The 27,620-nt window shown below is 39.3% G+C and overlaps 1 protein-coding gene across 4 annotated transcripts in view; it reads left to right on the top strand.

The window, feature by feature from the left end:
- Cttnbp2 (cortactin binding protein 2) overlaps positions 1-27,620 on the top strand; it is a 163,143-nt gene that overhangs the window by 55,586 nt on the left and 79,937 nt on the right. For all 4 annotated transcript variants that reach the window (XR_015685327.1, XR_015685326.1, XM_087656211.1 and 1 more), the window contains 1 exon segment: positions 16,049-16,270. Coding sequence is in view for 2 of the 4 variants with exons in the window: in XM_087656211.1 (XP_087512337.1) it covers positions 16,049-16,270 (222 nt within the window). In the remaining 2 variants the exon portion in view is untranslated.

The raw sequence follows: 27,620 nt of genomic DNA, 5'->3' as shown, positions 1-27,620 counted from the left end.
CATCTTGAGCTGGTAGACGGTGGCATTGAACAGTGCCTTCTGTCTCTTTTTTTCCAGATGCTCAGCAGTTCTTCTGACTGGTGAATTCCTAGTTGGTAGGTCAGGCTGGTCCTTCAGGACTTGGGAACTGGGTACCACAGTGATAACAAAAACCTTCTGACATTTCCTTTGCTTCCTGGAGAATTGTATTTTTAACAAGGACGACTTGTTTCCCAGAGCTCCAAAGTCTTAATTTTGTAGTCACAAGGTCTCCCCACCAAAATTATCTATGTACTATCTCTAAGAGACAAGCTACCCTTATTTGAACCTTTTGGTTTTAGAATATTCTTCATGTGGGGATTCCTAACCTAGTGTTATTCCCACAACCAACACTAGTTCCATATTTCTTTTTCCAAATCCAAAATAATTAGGAGTTTCCAGAATTATCTGTGCTATTCCTGAAATAGTGAAATATTTCAAGGTCAGTGCTTTGTATCCACTGGAGATGTTTTGTTTGCCTGTTGGTTTGGGTACCTGCTAATTGTTCATATACGTAAGATGTTTGTCATTGTTGTTAATTAGTGAAAATGCCCTAGATGCTAAAAACATAACAGAAAAGAAAAGCCAAATGTTTCTATGGAGTGACATAATGTGAACAACATCCAGAGGAACTGTGTGGAAATTTTCGGCAAAAAATTTGGTCCGGCAAAACCTACCAAATTCCTGAGTACTCGATCCACAGATATTCAGTTCCCCAGAGGGGACAATTATTTCTTTCGACAATTTCACACCCTTCAGAAGCCTTGTCTTTCAAACCCTGACTCTGAAACCAAAGAGATTTAGCCCTCATTTTAATCTTTGTTTACCTGTTTTCTGGATGGAACCATTCTTTTACTCTCTCAGTAAATAACACAGACTTTTGTAAGCTCTATGATGGGATCATTTATGAGGAAAGTGTCCCAGCTTACTCAGTATCTAGAAACTGTGGAAAACCCAGAATATAACTTAGACACTTCTCAACGAGCAGTTTACGTTCCATTGTTATTTTAGGGCTACAATCAATACTTCTATGCCTCTCTCCAAGTTTACTGTGAAAGCTGAGACACATCCAGTTCTAAGGCAACGTTAGTGACATCAGGAGCTCCACAGTGGCTCCCTTGTCTAAACATGACGCTTCAGAACTCATTGTTTGCCCACATCTGAACTGATTCCTTGTATCAAGCGCTGCTGCTGAACTAGATCTGTGTTGCCGTGTGTCCCAAGTGTCTTCTCCCGGCCCCACCAATTTCCCCAACATTATCTCATAATAAATATCTTGTTCATTTTTCTCCAACCACAGTATTATATCTGTGCCTGCTTCTCTAAGTGTTAGGCTATGAGTTCATGTCTGTCCACGGGCAAATTGATTATATCTTCATAAGTAGTGGTGACTCTTCTTGAGTGGGGCACGGAAAGATTTCAAGCCATTATAGACTAACCAGAGGAGTTCGGGCCAGCTGCACAGCTGACATCATGATACTTGAGCTGTGTAATTTAGTGTTTTGCTCTTGAGGTGGGGACTAAGGCAAGGGTGATGGCCTCTACCAGATCTGTTAAATATTGAGCTAGAAATCACTGCCCTTTCAGTAGGGGACTAATGAAAAAAAATAAGGCATAAGAATTCATGTAGCATTCAGATGATATTATCGTTTATGCAAAACTCCAAAGGAATTATCCAAAACACTGGCTAAAATCAGTAAGTCAGTATGTAAAATTTAGAAAATACAAAGTTTTATCTATTTTTACAGACTATACAGTCTAGACTGCCCCAACTCCTGAGTGCTGGAAGTACAGGAATGTACATAATCTAAAATTGGTTATATTATCCACTTTTGTGTATGCTTGAAAATTTTCAAAATATGTAGAACCTTATAAAGCCAGTTTTAAAAACTTAGGTGTATTTTTTATAAATTAGTGAAAGAAAATACAGATAAAAATCAGACAGTGTCTAGGAATTAACCTAACAAAATCTTTCTGAGACAGAGCTGCTTCACTAAAAAAAAATAATAATAATTAAAGCAAATATTGTAGGAAGGTTTTAAGTACAAATCGATGTATTTAATTAGAATATAATAAAGAGAATAGAAATAGTCCTGGAATGACCAAGTCATTTTTGAAAAGCATTTAAGGGAGGACTTACCTATCCCGATTGCAGGATTTGCTATAAATCAGGGAAATATACACATGCTTCAGCAGAATGAATAAAGAATCCAGAAATTGATCCATATATGTACTTTCAACAAAAAAAAATCATAAAAATCCATTAAGGAAAGTATACTCCCTCTCAACAAATGATAGGAAACTGGATTTGTATGTGGAAAATTCAGATATCAAGACCTCCTTATTGTTGGTTTGTTTGTTCTGGTGCTGAGATGGCACCCAGGGTCTCACGCATGCTAAGCAAAAGCTCTGCCATTGACCTACCTCCCCCAATATTATAAGCACGTGTTACCTCACAATAGGTGGTATGAGGTCATATGCATTCCAGTAGCTTTATATGGACTGAGAAGATTATATGGACTGGGAAGATGTATATGTATATATACATATGTGTGTGTATTTATGTAGTTATATATGTGCCTATAAAACAACAAAAACATGCATCATGGATTTGAGGGAGAGCAAAGAGGTTGAAAGGAAGTGTTGGAGGAAGAAAAGGAAATGGAGAAAGCAATTTAGTTATACTTTATTTTTAAAAAATTTAAAGCATTCTTTTAAAATGGGTGAATATAAAACCTAAACCTATGAAACTTTTAGAAGAAAATGTTCAGATGTCCAATAATAAGTTTCTTAGGACACACCCACAAAATATATGAAGCTTAAAAATGTTTAACATGTTTAAATGTAACTTTTATTCAGCAGGTGTAATTGTCATTTTAGAGGCTTACTACTGAATAAACTTAACCCACTCTAGTTCTTTCTGAACTCTGACTGGCTGGTTCAACTCAACTATTCAGGCTCAAAATCCTTTCCAAGCTGACTGATTCAATCGAGCTCCCCTGACTGAATTGCTTTGCCTATCCTCTAACTCTGGCAATCTGTTCTAATCTTCTGGCTCCTTCTCATTCTGTCTTCACCTGTGTTAGCTTGTTCTCTCTGCAACTTGTCTCTGTAAGACTGACCTGGTAAGACTGCCATACACATACACTACCCACCACACCATCCTTTTTCCTGTCTTGCTGCTATTCAGCTGTCTTTCCTATCTGTTTTCATGTGAACTGGGCATATCCTATTTGTGACTCATTCTGTCAAATCTTTCTCTAATTTGTCACTTTGTCTGCCCCTCTATTGGATGTCACTTTCAAATATGGCCACTTACTTCTACAAACTAACTTTGCTTTCATTGTTTGGGATTAAAGGTGTGTACTAAGGGCATATCTATATTCCAGCCAGAAGGACTAAAAGTGTCTTTGCAGCCAGATCACACAGATACGATTCCTTGCCAAAGCAGTCATGTTGCTGGGTTAAAATTCCTCTATAAACATGGTTGAGAAACATCTTCAAAAGTCATATCCAAGGAAGTGAACACTTATCTGTAGAGTTGAAGAAGATATGATATGCATGATAAAGGACCTATGTGCATAATAAACAGAGAGTTCTTAGAGCTTAATAATTTTTGGTAGCCCCTGTTAGAAAAAGAAGAGTGTATACTTCATCAAAGTCAGCCAAAGACTAGCTGAGCTGGATATGGTGGTGCAGGCTACAGTCCCAGCGCTCAGGAGACCAAAGAAGGAGGACCCCAAGTTTGAGGCTATTCTGGGTTACAGAGGAATACTATCTTAAACAAAAAAATTTTCCCTATCATAACCATCACTATGACCACCATTACCATCATCACCATCACCACCGCCACCATTACCACCATCACCACTACCACCATCACCACCATTACTACCACTACCATCACTCCCATCACCAACAAACTAGATGATATAATCATGGCTAGAATAGACTGAAGTGTGAAAGCTTAGTCAATCTTATATATTATAGTGGATTTAGGACCTAACAATCTCTGTAAGTAATTTGGTAATACATTTCAAAAGGCTTGAAAATATTTTGATTTCTTTATTCCAGTAGTGTCATTTCTATGGGAATCACTGATAATTATATCATCCACAGGTTTAAAGCAGTGTTAAAAGCAATCTAAAAACAAGCTAAATGGTAGACAATATGATGGGGAATAAAGTATAATACTCAAAATCCTCAATAATGGCTTCCATTATATCATTAGGAAAAAACAAACTTGAAGAATTCAAGGCTTAACAATAACTCTATTTTGATGTATGAAGTGTGGATGATTTTGTTTGTATTAATGTTTTCCCAAGTTGCTCAGTAAGCATATTGTTTTAAACAATGACATTTTAAATGTTTGTTTTAAACAGTATGGACTGGATTTCTTTTGTTAATATTAAATAATAGTGCCTGTTGTATTTAAATTTTTGTTCTTTAATATTAAACATTCATTTATATTGATTTTAGGTAATGATTGATTCTAGTAATAGAAACATTATGTATAAGTAATTGCTTTGTGGAGAGCATCCTGCTTATTGTTCTTAACTCATAAAGACATGAAGAATATAGAGCTATAGTTAACATAAGGATTTGGTACTCATGGCAGAGATCTGCCCATCTGTATCCCAGTTCTGAGAAATGTGTAGTGGCTGTTTGGTGTGCTGTGTTTCTGCAGAATTTGAGACAATTCCTGAGTTCAGCTGCTAACAGTAATATTGGTTCTTAGTAGGAAAGCAAAAGAGTGTGGTACTTGTGTGCCATTCTTGACCAAGTTTGGAGAGAGGGGAGATCATTTCTTTTGCAGATGAGCATGGCCCCCTGTGTCTGGCTAAGATAAGCCCCCGGAAATGTGTACCAAATGACGTAAAGGCAAAAGGAAAGCACTGAGAAAATTTAGAAGAAAAGATCGTTTCTGTTAAAACAGTCCAATTCATGAATTCTGTTAAAACGGGCTACATAAAATTTATGGCTCATCGAAACATGCTTTCTGGACTTCAGCCTCAGAAACCAAACAAATGTAAGTCACTATTGGTTTCTGATTCATTATATGTATTATGCTATTTCTAGCATAACAATTTCATTCCACTCACACAGAGGGATGTCTGCAAGCAGGTATAATAGAGGGTGTTCCTCTTTTCCAGTTACCTTTTGCCTCACCTCTAGCACAACAGCACGGCAACCCTCCTTTTATTTTGTATCTCCTGTGTGTCTACGTGCATGGGGGCATTGTCTAGACATGGAATCATGAGAATGAACCCTTCAGGTAATTTGACCTTTTCTCATAACTCTAGAACTTGATTTCTGTTCTTACCTGGTGAATTCCTAAAGCATTTTGGTCAGTGGAGGTTGGTAGTTATCCCTTTGTAGACAATAGGGTGACTATTTACATTACTGGTCTACTGTCTCCCATCATCACCTACTCTGCCTGTGCCAGGGAGAGTAAGGAAAGTAACTCCTGGGCTGTTCTGCCTCTCTCAAAGTAAGAATTTCTTTCTTTTGTGTGTACAACTGAGATTTTCACTCTTTCTTCTTGCAAGAGCTCATCTTTGTTTGTTTGATTTTGCTTTGCTTGAACTTCTTGCCACTAAGACAGATTTAGGCTACACAAATTTAATCTTATTGTTGGTTGTTTGTTTGAAGAGCAAAATCCCTGTTTCCCCATCTCAGTTTTGAATCAGAATAGCTCTGGGTTTGAAAATGAAACAGTTTAGAAGCCAAGAGTCTCTCTGAGTTATAAATCCCCGTGTTACATTTCTTATGTATGTTTCCTCAGCCAGTGTTTGATGTACAGCCAGAGACAGGGATTTGATGCCAATTTTGTGCAACTCTATATATCTTTGGGATAGCATCGACTCCTAACTTCTTTATCATCTCAAGCACAACTTATTTTGTTAGGTGTCATGTACGAATGATAAAATATCTTTACATTTTAAACTTATAAAGAAAATGAAAGCATTGTACGTATTTGTGGGTTATCTTGTGAAGATTCGTGAAACGTCTCTTTAAATATGAAATTAGATATTGAATGAGCATAACCATCCCTCTGTCAGTCATCTCTTCGAGGCATCCCTAGTTCCTTCCACTTTTGCTTCAGTCCATTGATCATTCTTTATATACTTCAGTGAAAAGTGAACTCAGGAGGAGAGGTGGTTTCCAGTTCAGACATCTCTTTACTAATGAAGCCCTGTGTTGAGTCAAGAGTGTGTTGTTTCTGAATGGGATGGCAATGTCTATTTAGTTGTTGACATCTCGAGTATACTATTGATTAGAACCACTATCCATTCTTGTCAGATGGAATCGTAATTTCAACCATCACCCCTGGCTTAAAAGCATTAGCACCATTAGTACCCAAGGCAGTGGCAGCCATGTTGGGTTGTCCAGAGCTGGGAATAGTTTGTCTCAGAAGTCTTCAAGCAATAAGCATATTGTGTCTGCTACTTTTAATTTTGAGGTTATCAGGACTTTGACAGGAAAAAGGGCAAATACAAACAATTGTCAAGTTTTATTTTACACATGCATGATATATTCTGGAAAAGTCTTGAAGGAAACTGGCTAAGTCTTATTAAATCTGTCAGCATGTGGTCAGACTGATGGCTGTATATGTAGTACATACAGAGCTTTAACTTCTTCAACAGGCTTGATTTTGCCTTTTAAATCTTGGTTTGTTTTATTTGTGTTTTATTTTTGTGGGTTTTTTCCTAGTGGTTTAAATAGACTTGTGTATAACATTTATCTGTGATACTTTTTCTCTTGTCTTCCAAAATGTTCTTCTCAGCATTCTCATGTTCTTTTATACTTAAAAGTATAGGCTTTGAATGAAACTGCCTAGGGAGAATATCAGATTTTGTTGAGTGACCTAGGGTAGTTAATAAATTGTTCTAAGCCTTCATCTGCTTTCTATAAAACATGAATTAAAACAATGGCTATTACCTAAGTCACTTGTCAGGGAAAAACATATTAAGAAACAGTCAATATTAAGCTTTCAGCATGGATTCCTCTTTTTCTTAATAATTTTAAATTATTGTTTTGCTTATGTATGCATGTGCACAATTCCAACTTTTAGTAAGATGAATTGATTCAATCTGTTTATGGATGTAAAGTTACGGATATTTTAAGAGGAAGGGCTTTGTAGGAGGTTTAATTAATACATGGATCAATGTTATCTTCTGTGAAATTATAAATACAACTCACAGAGTAACTTTTTATTTATTTCTTGGGAAGATTATAAGTATGTCACCTTTCTAGTACTGTACTAAAGCACCTAATGTTTCTAAGAGCAACACTTTATTTTAGCTCATGGTTTTGGAGGTACCAGGTGATAAGTAGACCCTTTGCTTTTAGACCTGTAGAATACATGTGGGGTGGCACAGAATAGTGCCTTATGGCTGGAATATATTATATAGTGAGCTGTTCACCTCTTGACTGAGAAGGAGAAAGAAGATGGAGAGACCTGGGTCCCACGTCATCTTCAAAGCATGCCAAGGCATGATGTATTAATTAAGCCTCCCACAAAACCCTTCCTCTTAAAGTGTTCATCACTTCCCAGTAGCACCAAGCTGGGAACCAAGCCATTAACATTTCTAGCTCTGGGGAACATTCTATATCCAAACCCTGGCAGCAATGTACAATTAAAACAACAACAAAAATACCAGTACACTTTAAGTATAGTTTACCTGATTGTTTTGAGCAATAAAAAGCTAAGGGCATCTGGTACATTTACAGTGACAGTGTCAATTAACAATCATAGTAATTGTTGAGGTTTTGCTTCTTGCCGGTGGATTTCTCCAAATGAGTTCATAAAGCCTCATGTTCTAATGAGGAGTAGTGTGAATAAGATGGCATAACTTATATTCTCAGGCACTTGAATGCTTGGTCCCCAGTTGGTTGCCCTGTTTGTCAAGGCTTAGGAGGTGTGGCCTTGCTGAAGGGCTGAAGGAAGTGGGTCCCTAGGGCGGGGCTTTGAGGTTTCAGAGTCTGCTACCTTCTTGTTTGTTCCCGTTTGTTCTTTTCCTATGAGCTCTCAGCTGCCGCTCCTGCCATGGTGCCCGTGGTGGCTTGCTGTCATGCTTCTTCAGCATGATAGTGATGGACTTTCACCCTCTGCAACTGTGAGCTCAAAATAAACTCTCCCCTGAGTTATCTTGGTCATGGTGTTCTATCACAGCAATAGAAAATCGACTAATGTACTAGACTTAAGAACTCCTTTAAGAGTCTATTTGTGTAACTAATTAGTCCCTATCTTTATAATGACTCATTTTCGTGAAATGCATTTCACGCTCAAGTACTTCTGAGGCATAAACCAAGAAATTACCTGCACATTAGCTGTTCCTCATGAGAAAAAGGCTTCCTTTTTCAAAAAGGCAAATCCTTTTCAAGTCATTTCTTTTCATCAATACTCTCCTCATAGATATAAGCATAAATTCAGTAATGTTGAGTATGCTTAGTATCTTTATTGCTGACATACCCTTCTTGTCTATTCTTTTTCTTATTTTAAGAAATGAGATCTTTCTATGTTACCAAGGCTTAGGTCAAACTCCTGGGCTCAATCAATCCTTTTGCCCAGTATCTTGAATACTAGAAGACTAAACACATAGGACTGCACCCAGCTATTGCTCTGTCAATATTATAAGTAAGGAAATATGGGGGGGGGTGTAGTTCAGTTGGTAGCGTGTTTGCTTACCACACAAGAATCCTAGGTTTGACCTCTAGCACTGTAACCCCTACTATATACACCTGCAATCTCAGTATTTGGGAATTGGAGGCAGAAGTTCAAGGTCTTCCTCAGCTGTCCAGTGAGTTCAAGATTAGTTTAGGCTATTCTAAGACAAGATAGACATTAAAATGCTCCAGTTCAATGTCTTAGCAGATAAGCTATGTTTAAGAACATTAAGATGAGTAAGCATGCTTATTGAAAACTGGGTAAAAAGATTTTTAAGTGGCTTGGGCATGCATTCAGCTACAAATGCTTGATTGAATCTAAAGCCTCTGGTGGTTTCAAGTTATTGCAAAAGTGGAAGCAGTAAGCATGAGCTATCAGGAGGAAATACCTTTGGGTAAAGAAGCTGTCCCAAGACGCTTAAAGAATGAGGATGATCATAAATATGCAGTGTTGAAGGTTTGTATCGCAGAGTGACTGCAAAGAGTCTATTGTCGAAAGGCTACACCCAGAGAATACCTGTTATGTTGGATCCAGTTAGGGAATACAAACACCAGTCCTCCCAATAGACCTTGAACCAGGGAACAGGTACTTCGACCCTCTGTGGTGCTCCTGAAACTGTTCTCATCTGTCATCAGATAAAAATGAGACCAAATGGTTGCATCCTTCCTGGGATCCCTGGCTCTGTTTTAGCCAAGTGGTAAACATGTCCTCACTTGCCACATCTAGAGTTGCTTCTCTGCTGAGGATTTTGACTTTGACCCTGATTCCTGAGCTCTTTCCTCAGGAGGCTCTTGGCTACATATTCTGTTTGCTTAAGTCTGGTAAGTGCTACTTTTAGCCAGCTGACAAGCATGCATTATGAATGTGTTGTTTTCCTTGGGCTAGGCTAAGTGTGTCAGTTCAATGAACACAACCCATTTGAGAAGAGCTCAAAGGAAAAATGCTGGAGTAAGGCTTAGCTGGAGGAGGCATCCAGTGAGCAGATTCTTTGTAGAAAGCAGAGATTACAGACCAGTGCTGGTCAAACCAGTTGAATTATGTGTGTGATGTAACAAAATGAACCACACCTCTTCTTTTGTTTTTGTTATAACAAAATGTCTAACATATATTAGACATTTTTGTTATGGTTTGTATATCAAAGTTTTGGGTCCCCCAGTTGTACTATTTAGAAGGTTCTGAAGCTTCACAGGAGAAAGTAGGTTATCAAAGCAAGTCTTTTAGGGGTTAATCTTTTCCTGAATAATCTTCCTTTCTTCTCTTCTGTCTGCTAAAGATGAACAAGCGCTCTGTATATGCTCTACAACAAGTACAGAGTGAGCAGAGCAAGTAACCTGGGTGAAACTATGAGCCCAAATAAACCTTCCTCCCTTAACTTGTTTATGTCAGGTTATTTATTGTCATAGCAGCAAAAAACTGACATGATATTCTAGTATTCTAATATAAAATGTAGAAAGATGTTTTAAAAATCAGCTGTAGAGTACGTAACCTGCTGTATGTCATTGGCTGTGTGTGGTAAGAATTTATCATATCCTTCTCTACATTTTGGTTAGACCAAGTGTAGCAGCTGTTGCAGAATATTTTCTTCAGGTCATGCTCTTATTTAATCTGTGACTGTCAACTTCTGGATAAAGATGAACAATTGCATTCTTAATCAGTCTGCATCGAAAGTGCATTTTACATCATAGAGTTACCTACTTCTGTAAACACTGCTTGTAATAATATCTATGATATACAAAAGACAGGGATATACAAAATTTGAGTATGCATAACATACAAAGGCCTTTTTGTACGTGCAGAGGATGAAAGTGACCAGCATGAGTGCAGGTGTTGGTTTAGAGAACACATGTTCTGTGATGTGGATTTATAGAAACATGGTTTTAGAAACAAGAAAAATATGATCGAGGTTGTTGTCTAACCATAGGATGTCTTACAAAACAAGAGGCCTTCCTTGATTTCTCTCATTTTAAAATCAGTAGATGTCAGGAACATGGATACATAGATATTTAGCAACACATACAGCTGCTGTTTCTAGCCTTAAAGAAAACCCAAGGTATGCATCTTGCACTTCATTGGAAGGGTGGGAGTCAAGCCATATTTATGAAGCAAAATAATTGGCAATTCTGTGTTTTTGATTGTGCTTGTATATAATATGCAACATTTTCAGGAGGAAGCTTGTTTTTTTTTTTTTTTTGGTTTGTTTTTTTTAAATGTACTTTCTTTTTTTCCGGAGCTGGTAACCGAACTCAGGGCCTTGCGGTTGCTAGGCAAGCGCTCTACCACTGAGCTAAATCCCCAACCCCAGGAAGCTTGTTTTTAATAATTCTAACATGCTACAATTAGGTCATTAAAGCTGCTAAGTATTTTATACTTCATGCAAATTATTGTGCACTTTTATGGGAGACTTTTTGTTGATTTATGTCTATCCATAACATGTAATATTTAAATCTGGATAGTTGTTTGTTTTCAACTCTTGAATACTTACCATTTCTTTGTAGCAGGAAAAACTTTAATCTTTTGTCTATTAGATATTTAAGAATTCCTACAAAGGTTTGCAGCTGGCAGATGACTAAAGAACATGAGGGTTGTTCTGCCTACCTTTCAGTATGTTGTTACTCATTGTTAGTCAGCCTTTCTCTATATCCCACTCCCTCATGCTTCCTAACATTCGGTGACCACACTCTACTCCATTTCTATTTTAGCTCAATATATGACTGAGAATATGGAGCATTTTCCTATAATTAGCTCATTTCACTTAATGTAATGTCTTCCAGTTCCAGTCATGTTGTCACAAATCCAAAGTTTTTTTGTTTTGCACAGTAATGTCTTTTGTACATATATGTATATATCACATTTTATTTATTTTTATCATTTATGTCAAAACTATCTTAATAGATTCCATATCTTCATACAGTAGATAATGCTCACAATTTAGAAACAAAACTAAATACAACAAAGACATAAACTTATGTTAAATATTCTCAAAGTATAAAAGCTATTGGGCAAAACTGGCAATATATTCTGAATAAAGGTATTTCATGTGATTCAAAAATTTAGCTCAACTATCAAAAGGTCACTTCCGATTTAAGGATAGATTATATGTTTAGAAGTTACTCGAGATACTATTATAACAAATGTTGACAATGTAAGGTTTTAAGGTAAGTTTATGTCCAGTAATGAAAAATGGATTGTTAAGATGAAATGGGGGGCCAGCTAGATGCCTGAATGGATAAAGATGCTTGCCAAGTAAGCCTGAAGCCATAGGTTCTCTTCCCTTGAGATCCATATAGTGGAAAGGAAGGAAAGAAGGAAGGAAGGAAGGAAGGAAGGAAGGAAGGAAGGAAGGAAGGGAAGAAAGAAAAGAAGGAAAAAGAGGGAGGAAGGACTTCTCCAGCTTGTCTTCTAACATCCCCAGATGCAACACACATGCCTTTCCCAAAATAAGCCAATAGAACTATTACCACTGTGTGTGACTTGACCAGGGAATGTGTAATAAACACTAACTACTAACGTGAAGGACAAAGTCCATGTTTTCAGAAGAAATATTTGAAACCTAGTTTAGATTTCTAAATGTTATTCACTTTAAGAATATCAAACAGTGTGGTTGTTAGAGATCAGAAAGGAAGGATTTTTCTTTTTGTTTGGTTTTGGTCATGAAACTTGAACCTAGGGCCTCACACATGTTAGGCAGGCGCTGTGCTATGGAACTGGATGTCGGCCCCCTAAAGTAAGATTTTTATCAAAGAAACATTTGTCTTCAGAAAGCTGTGCTGTTGGTCTTGCCTCGTTTAGATGCTTCTCCCTTGGTATAAAGTGCTGTTCTCAACCCTCATCCAGGGAACTTCTCATTGCAAAGCACAGAGATGACTGAAAGAAATCAAAATCTATCAAGAGAAAGAGGGAAAGGGAGAAAGGGAGGGAGGAAGAGACAGAGGAAGAGAGTAAGGGAGGGAGATAGGGAGAGAGAGAGAGAGAGATAGAGAGAGAGAGAGAACAGGACTTAAAGAAAACAATTAGGTTGGGCATGATAGACAGGGCTGCAATGTGTGTGTGTGTGTGTGTGTGTGTGTGTGTGTGTGTGTGTGTGTGTGTATATATACATATATATTAGTGATATAGTTCATGGTAGTAGAGTTCTTGCCCAGTATGTGCAAGGCCCTGGGTTCAATCTCCAATAACACAAACTACTCGAACTTACTGACTCACTGCAGATGCTGTAGACTTAGTGTGCCAGGCAGACTTAGAGTGGAATCAGCAGCCATTTTTTGTGGAAGTGTAGAGTTGGTTAATGAGGGTCATCTTACAGAAGTTATAACCTTTGATTTGGATAAAATTGTGTGACTATTTCACAGAGACCAGAGACCACGTTGGACAGTGGACATGAGAGCGTGGGAATGAACCTGGTTCCCTTTGCTCTGACAGTGTGGAGAGAGCATGGCCTAAGTCAACAGAAGCTGCATCTCGAATGCCACATGATAAGGAGCACAGGGAGAGATGCCTCGCTGGCACCCCCACACTTAGGGAGCCCCGTACTTAGTTGAATGCTGTCTTATGGCCACCTTGAAATTGTGCATGGTTTTTGAACAAATGTTCCGTTTTGTAATGAGCCTTGGCTATTAGTTGGGGTGTCTTAAATTATGGCATTCTTTGAGGAGTCCGAGCAAAAGGACCCCAACAGTGTACTTTGTGAAGAATACTAGACATATTTTCTGTGCTCAGAGGGTAAGGAAATAGGGCACCCATAGCCCCTCATCTTCCTAGAATGCTCACTGATAACTATGTCCATTGCTCTCAGCTCAGAGTGGGCAAAAAGGAGAGGACAGGGCTTGGATAAAAGAAAAGAAACTGTCATAGTACCTCCTCACGTGGTGGCCTTTGGCTTGCTGAATGATGTAAATACAGCTACAGGGACTTCCACATTTCTCCAGGGTGTTTGCATCACATGCATAGTAATGGGGAAAGTGAAGTGCAAGATGGCTTTGATTTTGAACTTACATCTCTGAAGTGATATCTCTGTGATTGATGATAAGATTCTCTTTGGAAAACCTAGGAGGAGCATGGAATGCTTTTAACTCCTAAACCTTGATAGTTTTTTTTTAAATTTAAAATTATTTTCTGAAAACCACTGAAAGGCAGTTTGAGGAAACTGAACTTTTTAAATACTTTTTTTACTTTCTAATCTAATTTGGTAATAGGAAAAAAAAAACATGTCACAGTACTTGTGTCTCCATGGTTTTGGCTTGCTGAAAGTCACCTAAAAATGGAAAGTCTTAGTTCTGTGTGGCTGTGCTAAAGCAGGGAACTGTATGCAATAATTCTTGTGAAAATGTTTGACATTTGAGAAGATTCGACTTGATTTATTATAATTTGCTGGGTTTTTTTTTTCAGTGTCAGTAAATATTTTTAATAGCTATTTCGGAATGACCTGAGTCAGGGAAAGTAGGTATTCCTCGGTATATCTCTACTGCTAATTTCTGTTTCATGTAAAAACCTTCGTAGACTATTTATAGCAAATTTGCATGTGGTGTGTATTACATAAATGTGAAATTAACTTTGTCACTGATGGGCTGACATTTAGAATTAAACAAGGTTGCATTCCTTCCTGGGATTGTGTGAACTATACGTTAATACCCTGTAACAATATGACTTTATTTTCTTTAGGCCCTTATAGTTGGATACATTTTTACAAAGTATGAATATATTTTCTCATGTAAAGAATTTTACAAATTATTTCATTTTTTCCTCTAACATTCTTAATGCCTTTCAGCCTAGGGAAAAAAAAAACATGGCAAACCTATTTATGCCTTTAACTTAGCTTGATTACCATTTAAAATATAAATTCTGCCAGGATAGAGTTTTTCTCCTTTTTTTATTATTAATGTTTCTAATTTTACTTTGCCTAAAATTGTTTTAATTATAGAAATTGATCATATATAGTATAATTGGATACATGTTTAGTTGGCAATGACCACGAATTTAATTTTATTTTAAAAAATTCTAAGCCTTTTATTTATGTATTCATTTTATCTATCTGTCATTAATCTACCTATCTCTTGCTTTCTATCCATCTATCATCTATCTAAAGTGTGTGGGTGTTTTGTCTGCATGTATATCTGTGTATCACATGCTTGCCTAGTGCCTACAGAGGCCTGAAGAGGACATTGGTTCCCCAGAAACTTAAGATCAAGACGATTATGAGATGCCGTGTGGGTGCTGGGAATAAAAGGACTTCTGGAGTCATCTCTTCAGCCTCATGAATTTTACTGGAAAACACTACACCTATAATTCAGGTCCTTGAAGGAAGAAAGCATTATGGGAACATTTTATTTGTACCACTTTTATTCTAAAAGTTTTATTTATATTATTTTAGTGGAAAACAATCAAATTCATTCTCTCACTGTATGTCTCTCCCCTCTCTCCCTGTCCCCTCCTTCTTTCCCCCTTGTTATATGCACATGTGTGTGTGTTTGTGTGTGTGTGTGTGTGTGTGTGTGTACACATATCATATACATGTGTGCACATTCATAGGCTGCAAGAGAATTAGGACACCCTGTTCTATCGTTCCCTGCCTTATTCCCTTGATACATAGACTTTACCTGAACTTCGAGCTTGCTCTGTGAGCTAGGTTGTCTGAGAATGAGTCCCAGGGATCCAGCTGTCTCTGCATCTCAGTAGTAAGGCTATGTGTGCTGCATGCATGGCTCGTAATGTGGGCACTAAGGATCGAACTCAGGGCCTCCTTGCTTGTACAACAAGTACTGTTATCACTGATCAATCTCCCCACCACTGCAAACATTATACTCCTGGGAAGTGTGCCAGCCTTCAACAGCCATGACAAAAGATCCAAGACAGCCCTCTTAAAAGCAGGAGAGGCACCACTGTGGATCAGTTTCAGCAGCATAAGTCCCCGGTACGGTGGTGTGGTACGTCAAGGCAGGATCCTGTTAAACTGGAGACTTGGTTGCCTTGGAGGTCAGCCTGTGAAGTGAAAGGGGGATGAAGAGTCTTGTCTTATCCTAATTCCACTCATGTGAACATTCCCAATTGTCTGCTCTCCTTCCACCTTCTGAAGAGTCTATCACATGCCAATGGCACCAGGGCCTGGGGCCCAAGCTTTCCACATGTTCAGCTTTGGGGACACCCAGAATCTAAATTACAGCAAGCAGAAATATAAAAACAGGCCAGATGGCTTGCCAGGGTTGTCAGGACTGGGGCCCCTCCTGGGCTTTGACTTAACCTCCAGACAACATTGTCAGCCTTTATAGCAGCTTTGAGTACCCCATGGAAAAGTCATCTCAAAACCGGAGATAAACCTGTTACTTTCATTTACTTCTTCAACTCATCTCTCCAATTTTGTTGTAGGCTCGCAGGAAGGAGGTGTTCATCCAGGAACGTTATGGGAGATTTAATCTAAACGACCCTTTCCTGGCACTCCAGAGAGACTATGAAGCGGGTGCTGGTGACAAAGAGAAGCCAGTCTGCACCAACCCACTCTCCATTCTTGAAGCCGTCATGGCCCACTGCAGAAAAATGCAAGAAAGGATGTCCGCACAGCTGGCTGCCGCTGAGAGTAGGCAGAAAAAGGTATGGAGACATTCACCTGTTTTTCCTCTAATGGTGTGGAACAGCGAAACCATCTCACGTGGTAGCTGTTTAATGAATATCACAGTATTCGCATTTTAGGAGTGATTAGGATAAGTTCTTATGAGTGCACAATGTATCTAGAAATAATAGAATCATAAAAGTATGGGAGGAATATTTTCATGGAATGTTTAATACTTTCTTTAAAATATACATTTTGTGGGAGTGGGCTTCATTTCCCTAGTGCAGTAAAATGCCCTGCTCCAGAAAGTTCCTTCATTCTACAATTCAGCCAGGACTCTCCAGTCACGTGCAGCATCCCCAACATATTCTATCTAAAATCTACTTAAAATACTTTGTAAGCAGATGTGGGTCATTCCTGCCATCCCAGTACTGGGAATGCTGAAGCAGGAGAATGGGAAAATGAGACAGTTCTGAATGATACGTGAGACTCTGCAGTCTAAAACAAAGTCAAAATTAAAGGTGGTTTTACAAATAGAAGTTTTTATTATTATATTTCCTCTTCTTTCCTTACAGCAATGAAAGTAGCAGCTGAGGAGACTAGAATGAGGGGCTGCAGGATTGTCAGCAAATGTCCCCCTAAAGCCTAGACTGCTGGCAAACTCACTTCTGGGGTTTGATGGGTGCAGAACTCAAGGTGCCGAGTCTTTTTCATCCCACGTTTAGCGAGCCGTAGACAATAGTGTGAGGGGCTTTACTTTAAATATTTACGCTATCATTCTTGAAGCTGTGTGCTTTAGCTCTAGTCCTATCGTCCATTAACATACGAATTGCGGTGCTCTCCGATAGATGTGGACTAAGAACAGATCTTTTTATCAGTGCGTTACATGGCAGAAAACCAAAGCTCCTGGTAAAAGGAGAAAGGCAGAGCAGGGCACTCCAGGATGGGAAGCAAATACTTTCTCTGGACTCCACAAACCTCCTACCAATTCTTCAGCTAACCACTAAGGTCCCTAGAGGTCCTCAAAACTCCCCACAAACCGCACAGCAAAGCCAGTGTGCTGCAGCTGATGTCACTGAAGCTCATCTCTATTTCTTGGAGAGGATACATTTCAATTATGTTCTTAACGTGTCCAACGAGCTGGATAATAAGAAATGATTTCTGCTGGATTTTTATGCTGCATTATCAAAACTTAAGAAAATATTTTGTTTTCGTTTATTACATGAAATGCGTAATTTTCAGAATTTTCCTTATAGTCTGGATTTTAGCATTTCACTCTTAAGAGAAAATAAAGGGCCCATTTGTAGTTGGATCAAAGGTTTTATTATCTAGCTGACTTTTTTTTTTCTCTTTAATCAACGCACATCCTGTTTGTTTCTGAATGACTGGGTCATTTCCAACCTGGCTGGCCGTGAAAGGAAATTGTTTCTGTCTTAAGGGCCCTGAGAGGCTCATATAAAACAAGCCAGTGGGCCTGCCTCCCCTGCATAACAGGACACAGGAGTTCTGTTAGGGTCAGATTCATTGGCTGCGAAGTCTCAATGAAGGGCATTTGGGTGGCAATTGCTGCTTTGTGTGTGTGTGTGTGTGTGTGTGTGTGTGTGTTTAAAAGATATTTTCTTCCAGTAGATCTCTGTGTGTGCAAAAGACTTAAGAGTTGCATTTTTCCCAGGATGTAATCAAGAAAATATTGGCTGATAAAACCAGAAACCTCAAAGTTATCCTTTTTTTTTTTTTCATTTTAAACAAGAAAATCACCTGTTACCTTTAGTGTGGAAAGCAAACGTTTTAACCAAATGCCTTCCACCCACTTCCTGCACAGCAACTCGTAGTTTGAGAAGTCCTTTATTCTCATTACATCTCGCTTCCTTCCTTTGCTGTGGAAATCTGTGAAGGCAGAGGGCCTCGGGGGTTGTGATTCAAGTGTTCGTTATCTGAAACCGTCACGTCTCTTTGGTAATTCTGAGACATTTGGCCCATGTGCTGCTGTGGCTGGGCCTGCAAGGCGCAGAAAGAGCTCTGTGCTCATGCATGTGCTGGCGCCTGCTGAGATTACTAATAGGAGGGTTAACTGTTCGGTAATTTGTGTGCCAGAGAAATTTGGGCAGGAGTCAATTTGGCAAATAGGCGGAACCGTTTAAACCACTTGGACTAAGCTAAGGAGTAGGCAGGCAGCATGGGGAACGTTGCCTGGGGTAATCCATGCCTTGTCCTACGCCAGGAACACAGGGTGAAATGAAATTTGAGGGTCTGTTTTTTCTTTTTTGTTTTTTTTTTAATCTTGTTCATCATCTTTTAATAGATCTTTCATTCTAATTTATTTAAACATTTGGGAAGAAAAATTATGTATTTTCAAATATCTTATTTCTACTTTGAAAGTATGATTTCCATCCCTGAAATCAGAAGTTTGAGCAGAGCCTTTTAAAAATCCTATCTTGAGAAATTCAGAGAGGTGATGTTTTTGACCAGTTAAAAACTTAGTTCTATATTAGATCCAATTTCTCCGAGGTGGCAGCGGGCACACTTAGGTCAGTTTCTTAGCATTAAGTGTGCATAATGGACCCCGGTATGTCGTGATTTAGGCAGAAAGGGTAACTTCATTTCTTGACTGGCTTACAGAATTGCTAGTCGTTTTACATCATGGTTCAGTGTGATCGAGATATTAGCTGATGAGTCTTCTTAGGCGGCCTCATGGACAAAGGTTCTCTGCAGAGCTGGTTGGCAGCGACTGGCTCTTGCTGCTGGACACTAGAGCTTGCTTCTCTGTCCTGCTGACGCGGAAGGGCACTGGGTGTTCATTGTTTAAGGTTCTGCATGTGTGTCCTTAGCCTGTCTTCTATAGCAGGTACCAAGCTTAGGCCACATACCCCATCCCCCACCTCACAGAAGATCAGGGATGTGATTGATGGGCATATTCTGACCCTGTAGAGTGGAATCATAAAACAGAGAATTACTATAGGAAGTAATTTCTAATGCTAGACAAGTAATTCCTCCACCCCGAAACCAAATTATTTTGTTTACTCTTTTCTATACCCTTTCTTTCTGATTTGCATAATTGTACTTTATTCTGTCATTTGTATTCAGTCCTGTTTCATTAAGAAACGGCTAGCTTATCACACATATAGCTGTCTTTTAAATTGCTTTCTAGATGTTTATCTATTACTAACAAGGGGGATGGCCATCCATAACAACACCTTAGGAACAGTATTTACGCTTTGCACAGGAAGGATAGTTGTACCTCATTCCAGGGTCCTTTTTTGGTATAATGTCTCATGGCATTTTAAAATAGACTTCGATGCCCCAGGAACATTGTAAGGCAGCCATGAAGGGGACTCCTGAGACTCAAATCTCTGGGTTTGAGTTGAGATTTTTTACATGAGTTATTTTTGCCTTATCCATGAAAACAGCAAAACCCTGGCTTCCAGGACTTGCGCTCCCTCTCTTGATAGGTTTACAAGGGAGGAGTGGCCTAAAACTCCATACTGATAACTACAGCCTAGAAGAGATAGAAAAAGGAAAACAGAGACCTTTACACAAATAGTAACATATCTGTTTATCAGACTGGACCTGATCTGTTTATCAGGTGCACAGCAGAAATAGGTCATGAACAATAGAATGCAACGAGGGTTGGAAGATTCAGATAGCAGTAAGGCAGTGTTATATGTTGTAGGACTTTGTGATGGTGCAAACACATAGTATGCTTTCTCACTTTATAAATGGCCACAATCATTTGCCCCTCTGTTCTCTCTTTGAATTAGGGATAAGGGCCTATACATGGTTATTGAACTCACACCTACAGTTTCCTGTTCCCTTTCTGAATGCATAGGCTTGGGGCCTCCTCATTCACGGCTCCAGCCTGAGTGCTATTCTAGGCACCACCCACCTTCTCACTGTGTGCTACAGAGCCTGGTGGTACTATTCTGCAGGGCCTCAGCCCCCACCCGAAAGGATAACAGTGCACAACTGTGGGACTGAGGGAACAGGACACTTGGTTACCTTTTAATTTAGTACATTGTCTCCATATCTGAATTCTTTACACTTTTTTATTAGAGCTGATAATGAAATGAATGGAGTTCAGAAGTTTCTATTTCATTAGAAGTATCCAGTCTTTGGGCATCAAAGGCAGTTAGGTGCCTTGTTTCCTGATTACACTGAGGTATGGGGGACATTACTAATACTCAGATTCTTGCCATTTAAGCCAGGACACATTTGCCACTGGAAATATGTTAAAATTAGGCCAATTTTATTAATGAGTTGAAAACTTAATACAGGACATCCTCAGGGAATCCATGGAGAGGATGAGGAGAGACCTCGAGGTTTCAGGACTGTGTGATGGGCTTAAAGACTCTTATGAGATATGATATGCCAAGGTGGCATTTATTTAGTATATGTTGTGTCCTATAGCATTAGACCTTTAGTCTATGTATGTCAGAATTCTCTAGAGGAGCAGAACTTATAGTATATGTTGTATTATATTTATTATATTATGTTATATTATATTATATATGTGTATATATTACATATTATTTGTGTGTATGTATTATATAATATAAATGTGTATGTGTGTGTCTGCGTGTGTGTGTGTCAGGGTCCTTTAAATGAACAGAACTTATAATATATATTCTATTCATGCACACACACATACATATATGGTACAGTGGTAAAGGAAGCTGAAAACAGCAGGGATGGGTGGACTCGGTGGGCTCAGGGGTCTGTTGAGTTGCTGTTCCCTGCCTAGAGGAGCTACTGATGGAAGGCAATTACAAAAGGTTTGCGAGTGCTTTTATAGTAGTGGAGTTTTAGGTATAAATATCAGAAATTTGTGGAAAGGGCCTTCCCCTAATGAATAAAGATTTCAGGAGACCAATCACTGGGTGAGGAGTAGGCAGGACTTCCAAGTTGGAACGGGGAAGAGAGGAGGAGAAAAGGGACTTGAAGTTTTTTGGAGGCAAAAATTTTTGGGGTACAAGATGTAAGGACCTAGATGTACCCCAGTTAGATCTGCCACTGGAGGGTTTAATTTAGCATGACTTACTAATTAAGATGTCGGTTGTTGTGCCCAGCAATTGTGTTACCTGTTGATTCCAAACTAAGATTATGTGGTGTTCTCCTTCATGTGGCAGCTCAACCGAGTTCCAGAGAAAGGTAAGGTGGCAGGGCACCCCAGCCAGCCACGGAATTTGGTTGCGTGGGATGGTGTGGCGGCGACCTGCCATGGGAACAAAGCAAGTAGGGTCGAGAGATTTCAGGAGCTCTGGGCCAGAGTCTGTCAAGATGAGAACAGCCCGCTGATGCCATGTGGCCTGCCTGCGCCCTGTCTAGTGTGGTGTGGTGCATTTTTTAGTATCTCCTGCAACAGAGACTAGTTGTACGTCTCTTCATTTACAGGTTTCTCTAAGTTCTTATATAGAACTTTTTAATACATCTATATCTATATCATATTATATAATATATTCTATATCATATAATAAATAATATATATGGTATATATAGTATATAATTCTATAAGTTCTGTTGCTCTAGAGAACCCTAACATTATGTATATGTGTGTGTATACACACAAATATATTCATATGTACATACATATATATATGTATATATAACTATATATATAATTATTTGAATGACTTACAGGCTGTAGATCAACTAGTCCAGCGATGGCTGTCTACCACTGGAAGGCCCAAGAATTCAGTACTTACTCATTCCATTGGGCTGTATATCTCAGCTGGTGCTCAGCCCCTGAGGAATTTTGAAGAAGTAGGCTTTAATGGCAGTGAGGGATGGATGTGCTGGCCAGTGTGAGAGCGGGCAGGCACAGAGAACAAGTTTCTTTTTTCTATGTACTATATTTAGGCTGCTGGCAGGTGTGGCCCAGTTGAAGGTGGGTCTTCTCACCTCAAAAGATCGAAATTAAAAATGGATCTGTGCTACTATTTTGAGTGGGATGATGCGTCTTTTGAAGACTTAGGCCAGGTGGAGGGTTCCAAGCATCTCAAGTTGCAGAATGATGGATCGCAAGGACCACACACTCTTCCAGGAAGTGCAGAAGCATCTCAAGATGAATAGGGTAAAACCTAAGAGGCCATGAAAGCTGCCTTGGCCCTGGAGAAGAACCTGACCGGACCCAACTTGGATCTTCATTCCTTGGATTTTGCCTGCATAGCCCCTCATCTCTGTGACTTCTTGGAAATACCACTTCCTGGACAAGGAGTGAAGCTCATCAAGAAGATGGGCAACCACCTGACCAACTTCCATGGGTTGGCAGGGCCACAACCAGTGCAGACTGGCATGCCCTAGGCATCTCTGGGCTGGTATCTCTTTGAGCTGCTCACCCTTAAGCATGACTGGGAGGGGCTTTTCTAGGGGCTCCCTCCTCTGCTCTGCACTAGCTGGCCTCAGCCCCTTCACCTGAATGAATCTTGGAAGCCACTAGGCAGCTTTGTAACTGCCCTGGAGCCTCTCCCAAGTCTTGGACCAAGTAAAAATAAAGCTTTTGAAACAGTAAAGAAATAAGAAATAAAAAATAATAATAAAAAACCCACAACAACAAAACCAACCAAACCAAAAAAAAAAAAAAAAAAAAAAAAACCAAACCCACCACTTAATTCCAGATGTAGTCAAGTTAGCAACCAAGAGTAGCCATCACAGCGTATTATGAAGTTATGAAGTCAGGATATTACTACACATTAGACATAAGCAAAGTGATGCCGTAGAGCATCCAGAGAACTCTGCCTACCGTTGTAGGCGCCGGCAGCCTCTGCTTGCAGATGGCATATCACTTAGTCAACTGTGCGCTGTGTCTTCTCTCTCTCAGATAGACAACTAGGGATCTCCTGCTTCTGAGACTCAGACCCTGTCTGTGTTTTGGGTTCTTCTTTGATGCTAGAGAAAGCAAAAGCCCTTCAGAACTCAAATGTTTTCCTTTGTTTGATTAATTTGTTATTTCTTAAGGTTTAAGATTGAAAAGCATCATTTTGTTTGCTCGTTTTTAATTTTCATGATGGGAATGGAACCCTAGTTCTAAGTATGAGAAGCAAGTACCAGAGTGTGCCCAGTTCAGTACAAAGACCAAGCTCACAGAGTGCTGGTAGCTTTTTCATGGTGGGATTTTGCTGTTTTCTTGTCTGCATTCTTTGTTCCTCTCACAAACCCTGAGATCATAATTTTTGCAAAGATTTATTATTAAATTTTTGTAGAAGAGCTAGCTGAGTAAGCGTTTCCTCTATTGTTGGTAGTCAAACTTTCTGTGACGTATTTTGTGACTGACAAAGGGTACCCCTCTGTCCGATGTATTTCTTATATTTTATATGTTCAGTGTGGTCAGTTCTGTAACTTATAGTTTAAGTTAAAAGAAAAACATGCAGACACATATTCCCAAACAGTGCAACCAACTATTATATTATGAATTGGAAATATTATTTTGTTAAATCACCAGTGCTATGCTTGGCACTTACTTGTGTGAATGAATAAAATCACAGTGATGTATTTTAATATTCTTAATTTTATTTTCAATTCTAGTTTACTTTATAGAACTGGAATGAGTGATGGACGGCTGAAATAGAGGAATTCTGTTTTATAGACAGAGAAAATCTAAAGACAGCGGGAGAAAGAGAATAAAAGCAAATTGGGCATTTCAAAGTTAACTTTTCCTGGGAAAGTGAGGACCGGGAGTCAATAACACTCTGAATTGGCCCCTGTCCTTCCCACCCTCTCTCCTTCTCTCCCTCTCTCCCTCCCTCCTTCTTTCTCTCCCTAATGGGCAATGGCAATTGAATCCAAGGTCTGTCGCATGCTAGGCATGTATTCTGCCACTGAGCCCTTGGTCTGTTTCTTTGATCCTGAGGTGAGCTCCATAGAGCAGATTTCTGTTTGGTGGTAAGGAACTGCAACGTGTCTCCATTTTAGTAGAGGATCCTAAAACCCTGGCCTCTTGTGATTCCGGTTTAATACATGCATACTATGTTGCCCTATCGTGCAAAAGAGGGAGCCGTACAGAACCAATCTTTCCAGTGCTAACTAATCAAGGCCACACAAGTAAGGAGCTTGGGCTCAAACTTGGCACTCTATCCTCCCATCTCTGAAACACACACAAGGCTCGTGTTGTGCGTCGATGGGAAGATTTGCAGAGCAGATGTTTGATATTTGTGGGGAGAAACGAAAAGTAATGGAGCAAGTCCAAGAGGTGGCTGGAAAGAATCAAGTTAATTACTGAAGTCTAGTGTTGGGCAGATGGAAACCATTCTCTCTGGGGGTGAATTGTCTTGATAAAGGAATCTGTGAAGATATATCAAGAATCCTTTGAGTAGCCCTCAGTAACATCTCATCCACAGAAGCTAAGATTTGAAATACTGTTGTAGTGCGAGGTAAAGAAGCTGAGAGCACAGGGAAGAGTGAACTGGGTGAGCTCGGGGGCCTGCTGCATTGCTGTCCCAATGCTGGCTAGAGCCACTACTGATGGAAGAGCAAGTCCAAAAGATTGTGGGTTCTTTTATCATAGTGGACTTTGGGGGTATGAACATCAGAGATTAGTTGCATGTCTGTTTCCTTAGAGATTTCTCAGATTTGATTCTGAAGTAGAAGATGAAAGCCAGACAAGAAAGAAGGTGTGCTGACCCATAGTGAAGAAACACCATAGTCATGGTGTGCAGGCTCAGAAGAGCCGACTTCAGCCGAGCAAGCCAAGCCCTTAAGTGGGCTTCGTGGTTCTGGCCCTGGTCAGGGAACACAAGTTACCCTTTAGTTAGCTGTTTGCTGGAAGTAGGGTAACTTTCCTTTCCGCTCTCTCAGAACTTTTATAGATGTATGCAATGTGTTTTGAATCCACCCACCCCCACCCTTCCCTCTAGCCCTCCATGTCCTTTCTACCACATTTAACTTTTAAAATACTTCGTCATTTCCCTTTGCCCTTCAAAGATAAATTAGAAAACACTCATTTTTTTGTTTTTAAGAATGAAACCTGACCTAGCTCGCTCAGTTTTTTTTTTCAACGTTGTCATAAGAATTTTTCACTAAAATTAGCACGGAGGGTATTGATTCTTGTCAAAGTGCTGGGACTGGACCCTGGGCTTTTTGTCCTGTTTAATAAGTAAGTATTCTACTACTGAGCCATACCACCAGTTACACTTCGCCTAATATTTCTACTTATTTATTTACTTAATTACTTTAGTCTGGTTCTGTGGATTTTTTTTCTTTTGCTTGTTTGATTTTGAACAGTTTCTCATAGCCCAGGCTGGCTTCAAACTCTTCTGTGGGTATAGCTGAGGCTCACCTTAAATTCCCAAACCTCCTTCCTCTCTCTGCCAAGTGTTGAGATTATAACTCAGTGCTACCAGGTTGATTTTTTTTATGTTTCTGTAATATTTCCTTGTGCCTTCTCATGGCAGTCTATCATTTTATGCGTTTCACATGATTTAAATATGCTTTAGCCAATAATGACTCAAATTTTCTGAATGAATAAATATACACACCAATACACTATACATTATACCTCAGATTGTACATACTCTACTTAAGATGCCACCTCCAATATATTACATGGCAGCATAGGGCATGCTGCTGCTCTTTTTTGTTGGGGGGGGGTGGGCGGTTAGGAATGTAAACTTGGGTCTTCACGCAATTCTCTGCCATTGATATATCTCTCCCTAGTCCTCTTTTCTTCCAAGACTGGGTCTGGCTAAGTTGACCTGTCAGAACATGAACTTAAATTCCTCCTGCCTCAGCCTCTAGAGTAGTTGGGATTCAAGTCTGTACCATCCATTATAGGGTATATCATTATTCTTAATAATTAACTGTATAATTACTCTCCAGTTGAGACCCATTCCTCAGTACTGTTCAGAAACTGCTTTTCAATGCACAAAGCACTTCAGTATCACTCAGTGATGCTTTGAACTGAAGATGTAGTTCAATAAAGTACTTGCTGGGTAAGCATGAGGATCTGAGTTCATTTCAGGACACCAATGTGATGTCAGTAGTACATCTCTAATCCCAGCAGTAGGGGGATGAATCCCTGGATCGTTGGCCAAACCAGTGAGCTCTGGGTTTAATGAGTGACTCTGTCTCAAAAACTAAGGTAGAGAATGGTTGAATATGACTTCTATGCCAACCTCTGCACCCTGCCCCATCCCCCCAATACATACCCATGTAAATGTACACGTGCACACATACTCACTTAAACAATACCTGTGACTTCCGGTTGAGTGGTAAGCCATTTTCTACTTTTGGTTTCATGACATTGTAAGAGCATTGGAGTCATAGATTGTCCCAGCAGGGCCCCAGTAAGGCTACCTACAGTTGTCAGTCCTTAGAACATTGCCTTCCTCTGCCATAGATGGCTAAAATTTGACTTGAGCAAGTATTGGCTTTACTGAGAATACAATGAAAGTTTGTGTCTAAACCACTAAACTGTAGACAATACTGAAGTAACAGAAGTCTTTTGATTTCCCAATAAACACAAGCCTTTTTATGCTGCACTGTAGTCTATAAGTTATATTGTGTCTAAAAAACATTGTCTACAATTTAAAATCATTATTATTTGGACTACTGGGGGCCGAAGAAATGATTCCCATAATAATGTTGCTTGAAACAGGATTGCCACAGATCTTCAATGGTAAAAACCTACAAGATCATTGAGTACAAGATGCAGTAAGTTACCTCTCTGTGTTTGTTTTTAGCATCTAGAAGAGATAAAATGTTCTTTCTTCATCTCTAAACAGCTAAATCCAGGCTAGCCTCTAAAAGCCATTAAGGCCCTGTGGATCACCAGAGCAATATTCATTAGTTAGACGGGTGAGGTGGGTGAGCTCAACTGATTGCTGCATTCCAGATCAGGGTGTGCCTTAGTCTTTCATAGTTTCTTGACACATGCTTCCTAGTAGAACATAAACACTGTAGGATTTGAGAGAATAATGCAACTAATTACTTCTCCTAAATATCTAATTCCTGAAGGAATCTAAGGGGCATACAGAAATTGGAATTCTTCTGTTACCACAGTACTGCCTAGAACAACTAAGACATCGAATTGGCCTAGGTGTCCATTAATGAATGAGTAAATAAACAAAATGCAATATAGGTACCTAGTAGAGTATTGTCCAGGCTTAGGAGAATGGAATGATGTCATTTTTAATAAAGTTGAGTGAACTGGAGATCATGATGTTAAAGTAAATAAGCTAGACACAGAAAGATAAACCTTCTATGTTTTCACTCCTGTAGAATCTGGATTTCTAAAAATTACATAAAATTATATGGAAGAGAAGATTTATTTCCTTTTCTCATTTCTGTAACAAAATACTTAAGATATTTAAGAAAGGAAGGATGTATTTAGTTAGGCTCATGGCTTGAGGAGATGCTGTCTGTCATGTCCTGGAAGGCATGGTGACAAGCCTGTGAGACAAT

This window comes from Rattus norvegicus, chromosome 4, assembly GCF_021556685.1.
Source record: "Rattus norvegicus strain SHRSP/BbbUtx chromosome 4, alternate assembly SHRSP_T2T, whole genome shotgun sequence".
In the NCBI taxonomy this organism is placed as follows: Eukaryota; Metazoa; Chordata; class Mammalia; order Rodentia; family Muridae; genus Rattus; species Rattus norvegicus.
The sequence above is the reverse complement of the archived record's forward strand: the minus strand, read 5'-3'. Positions and strand labels throughout refer to the sequence as shown.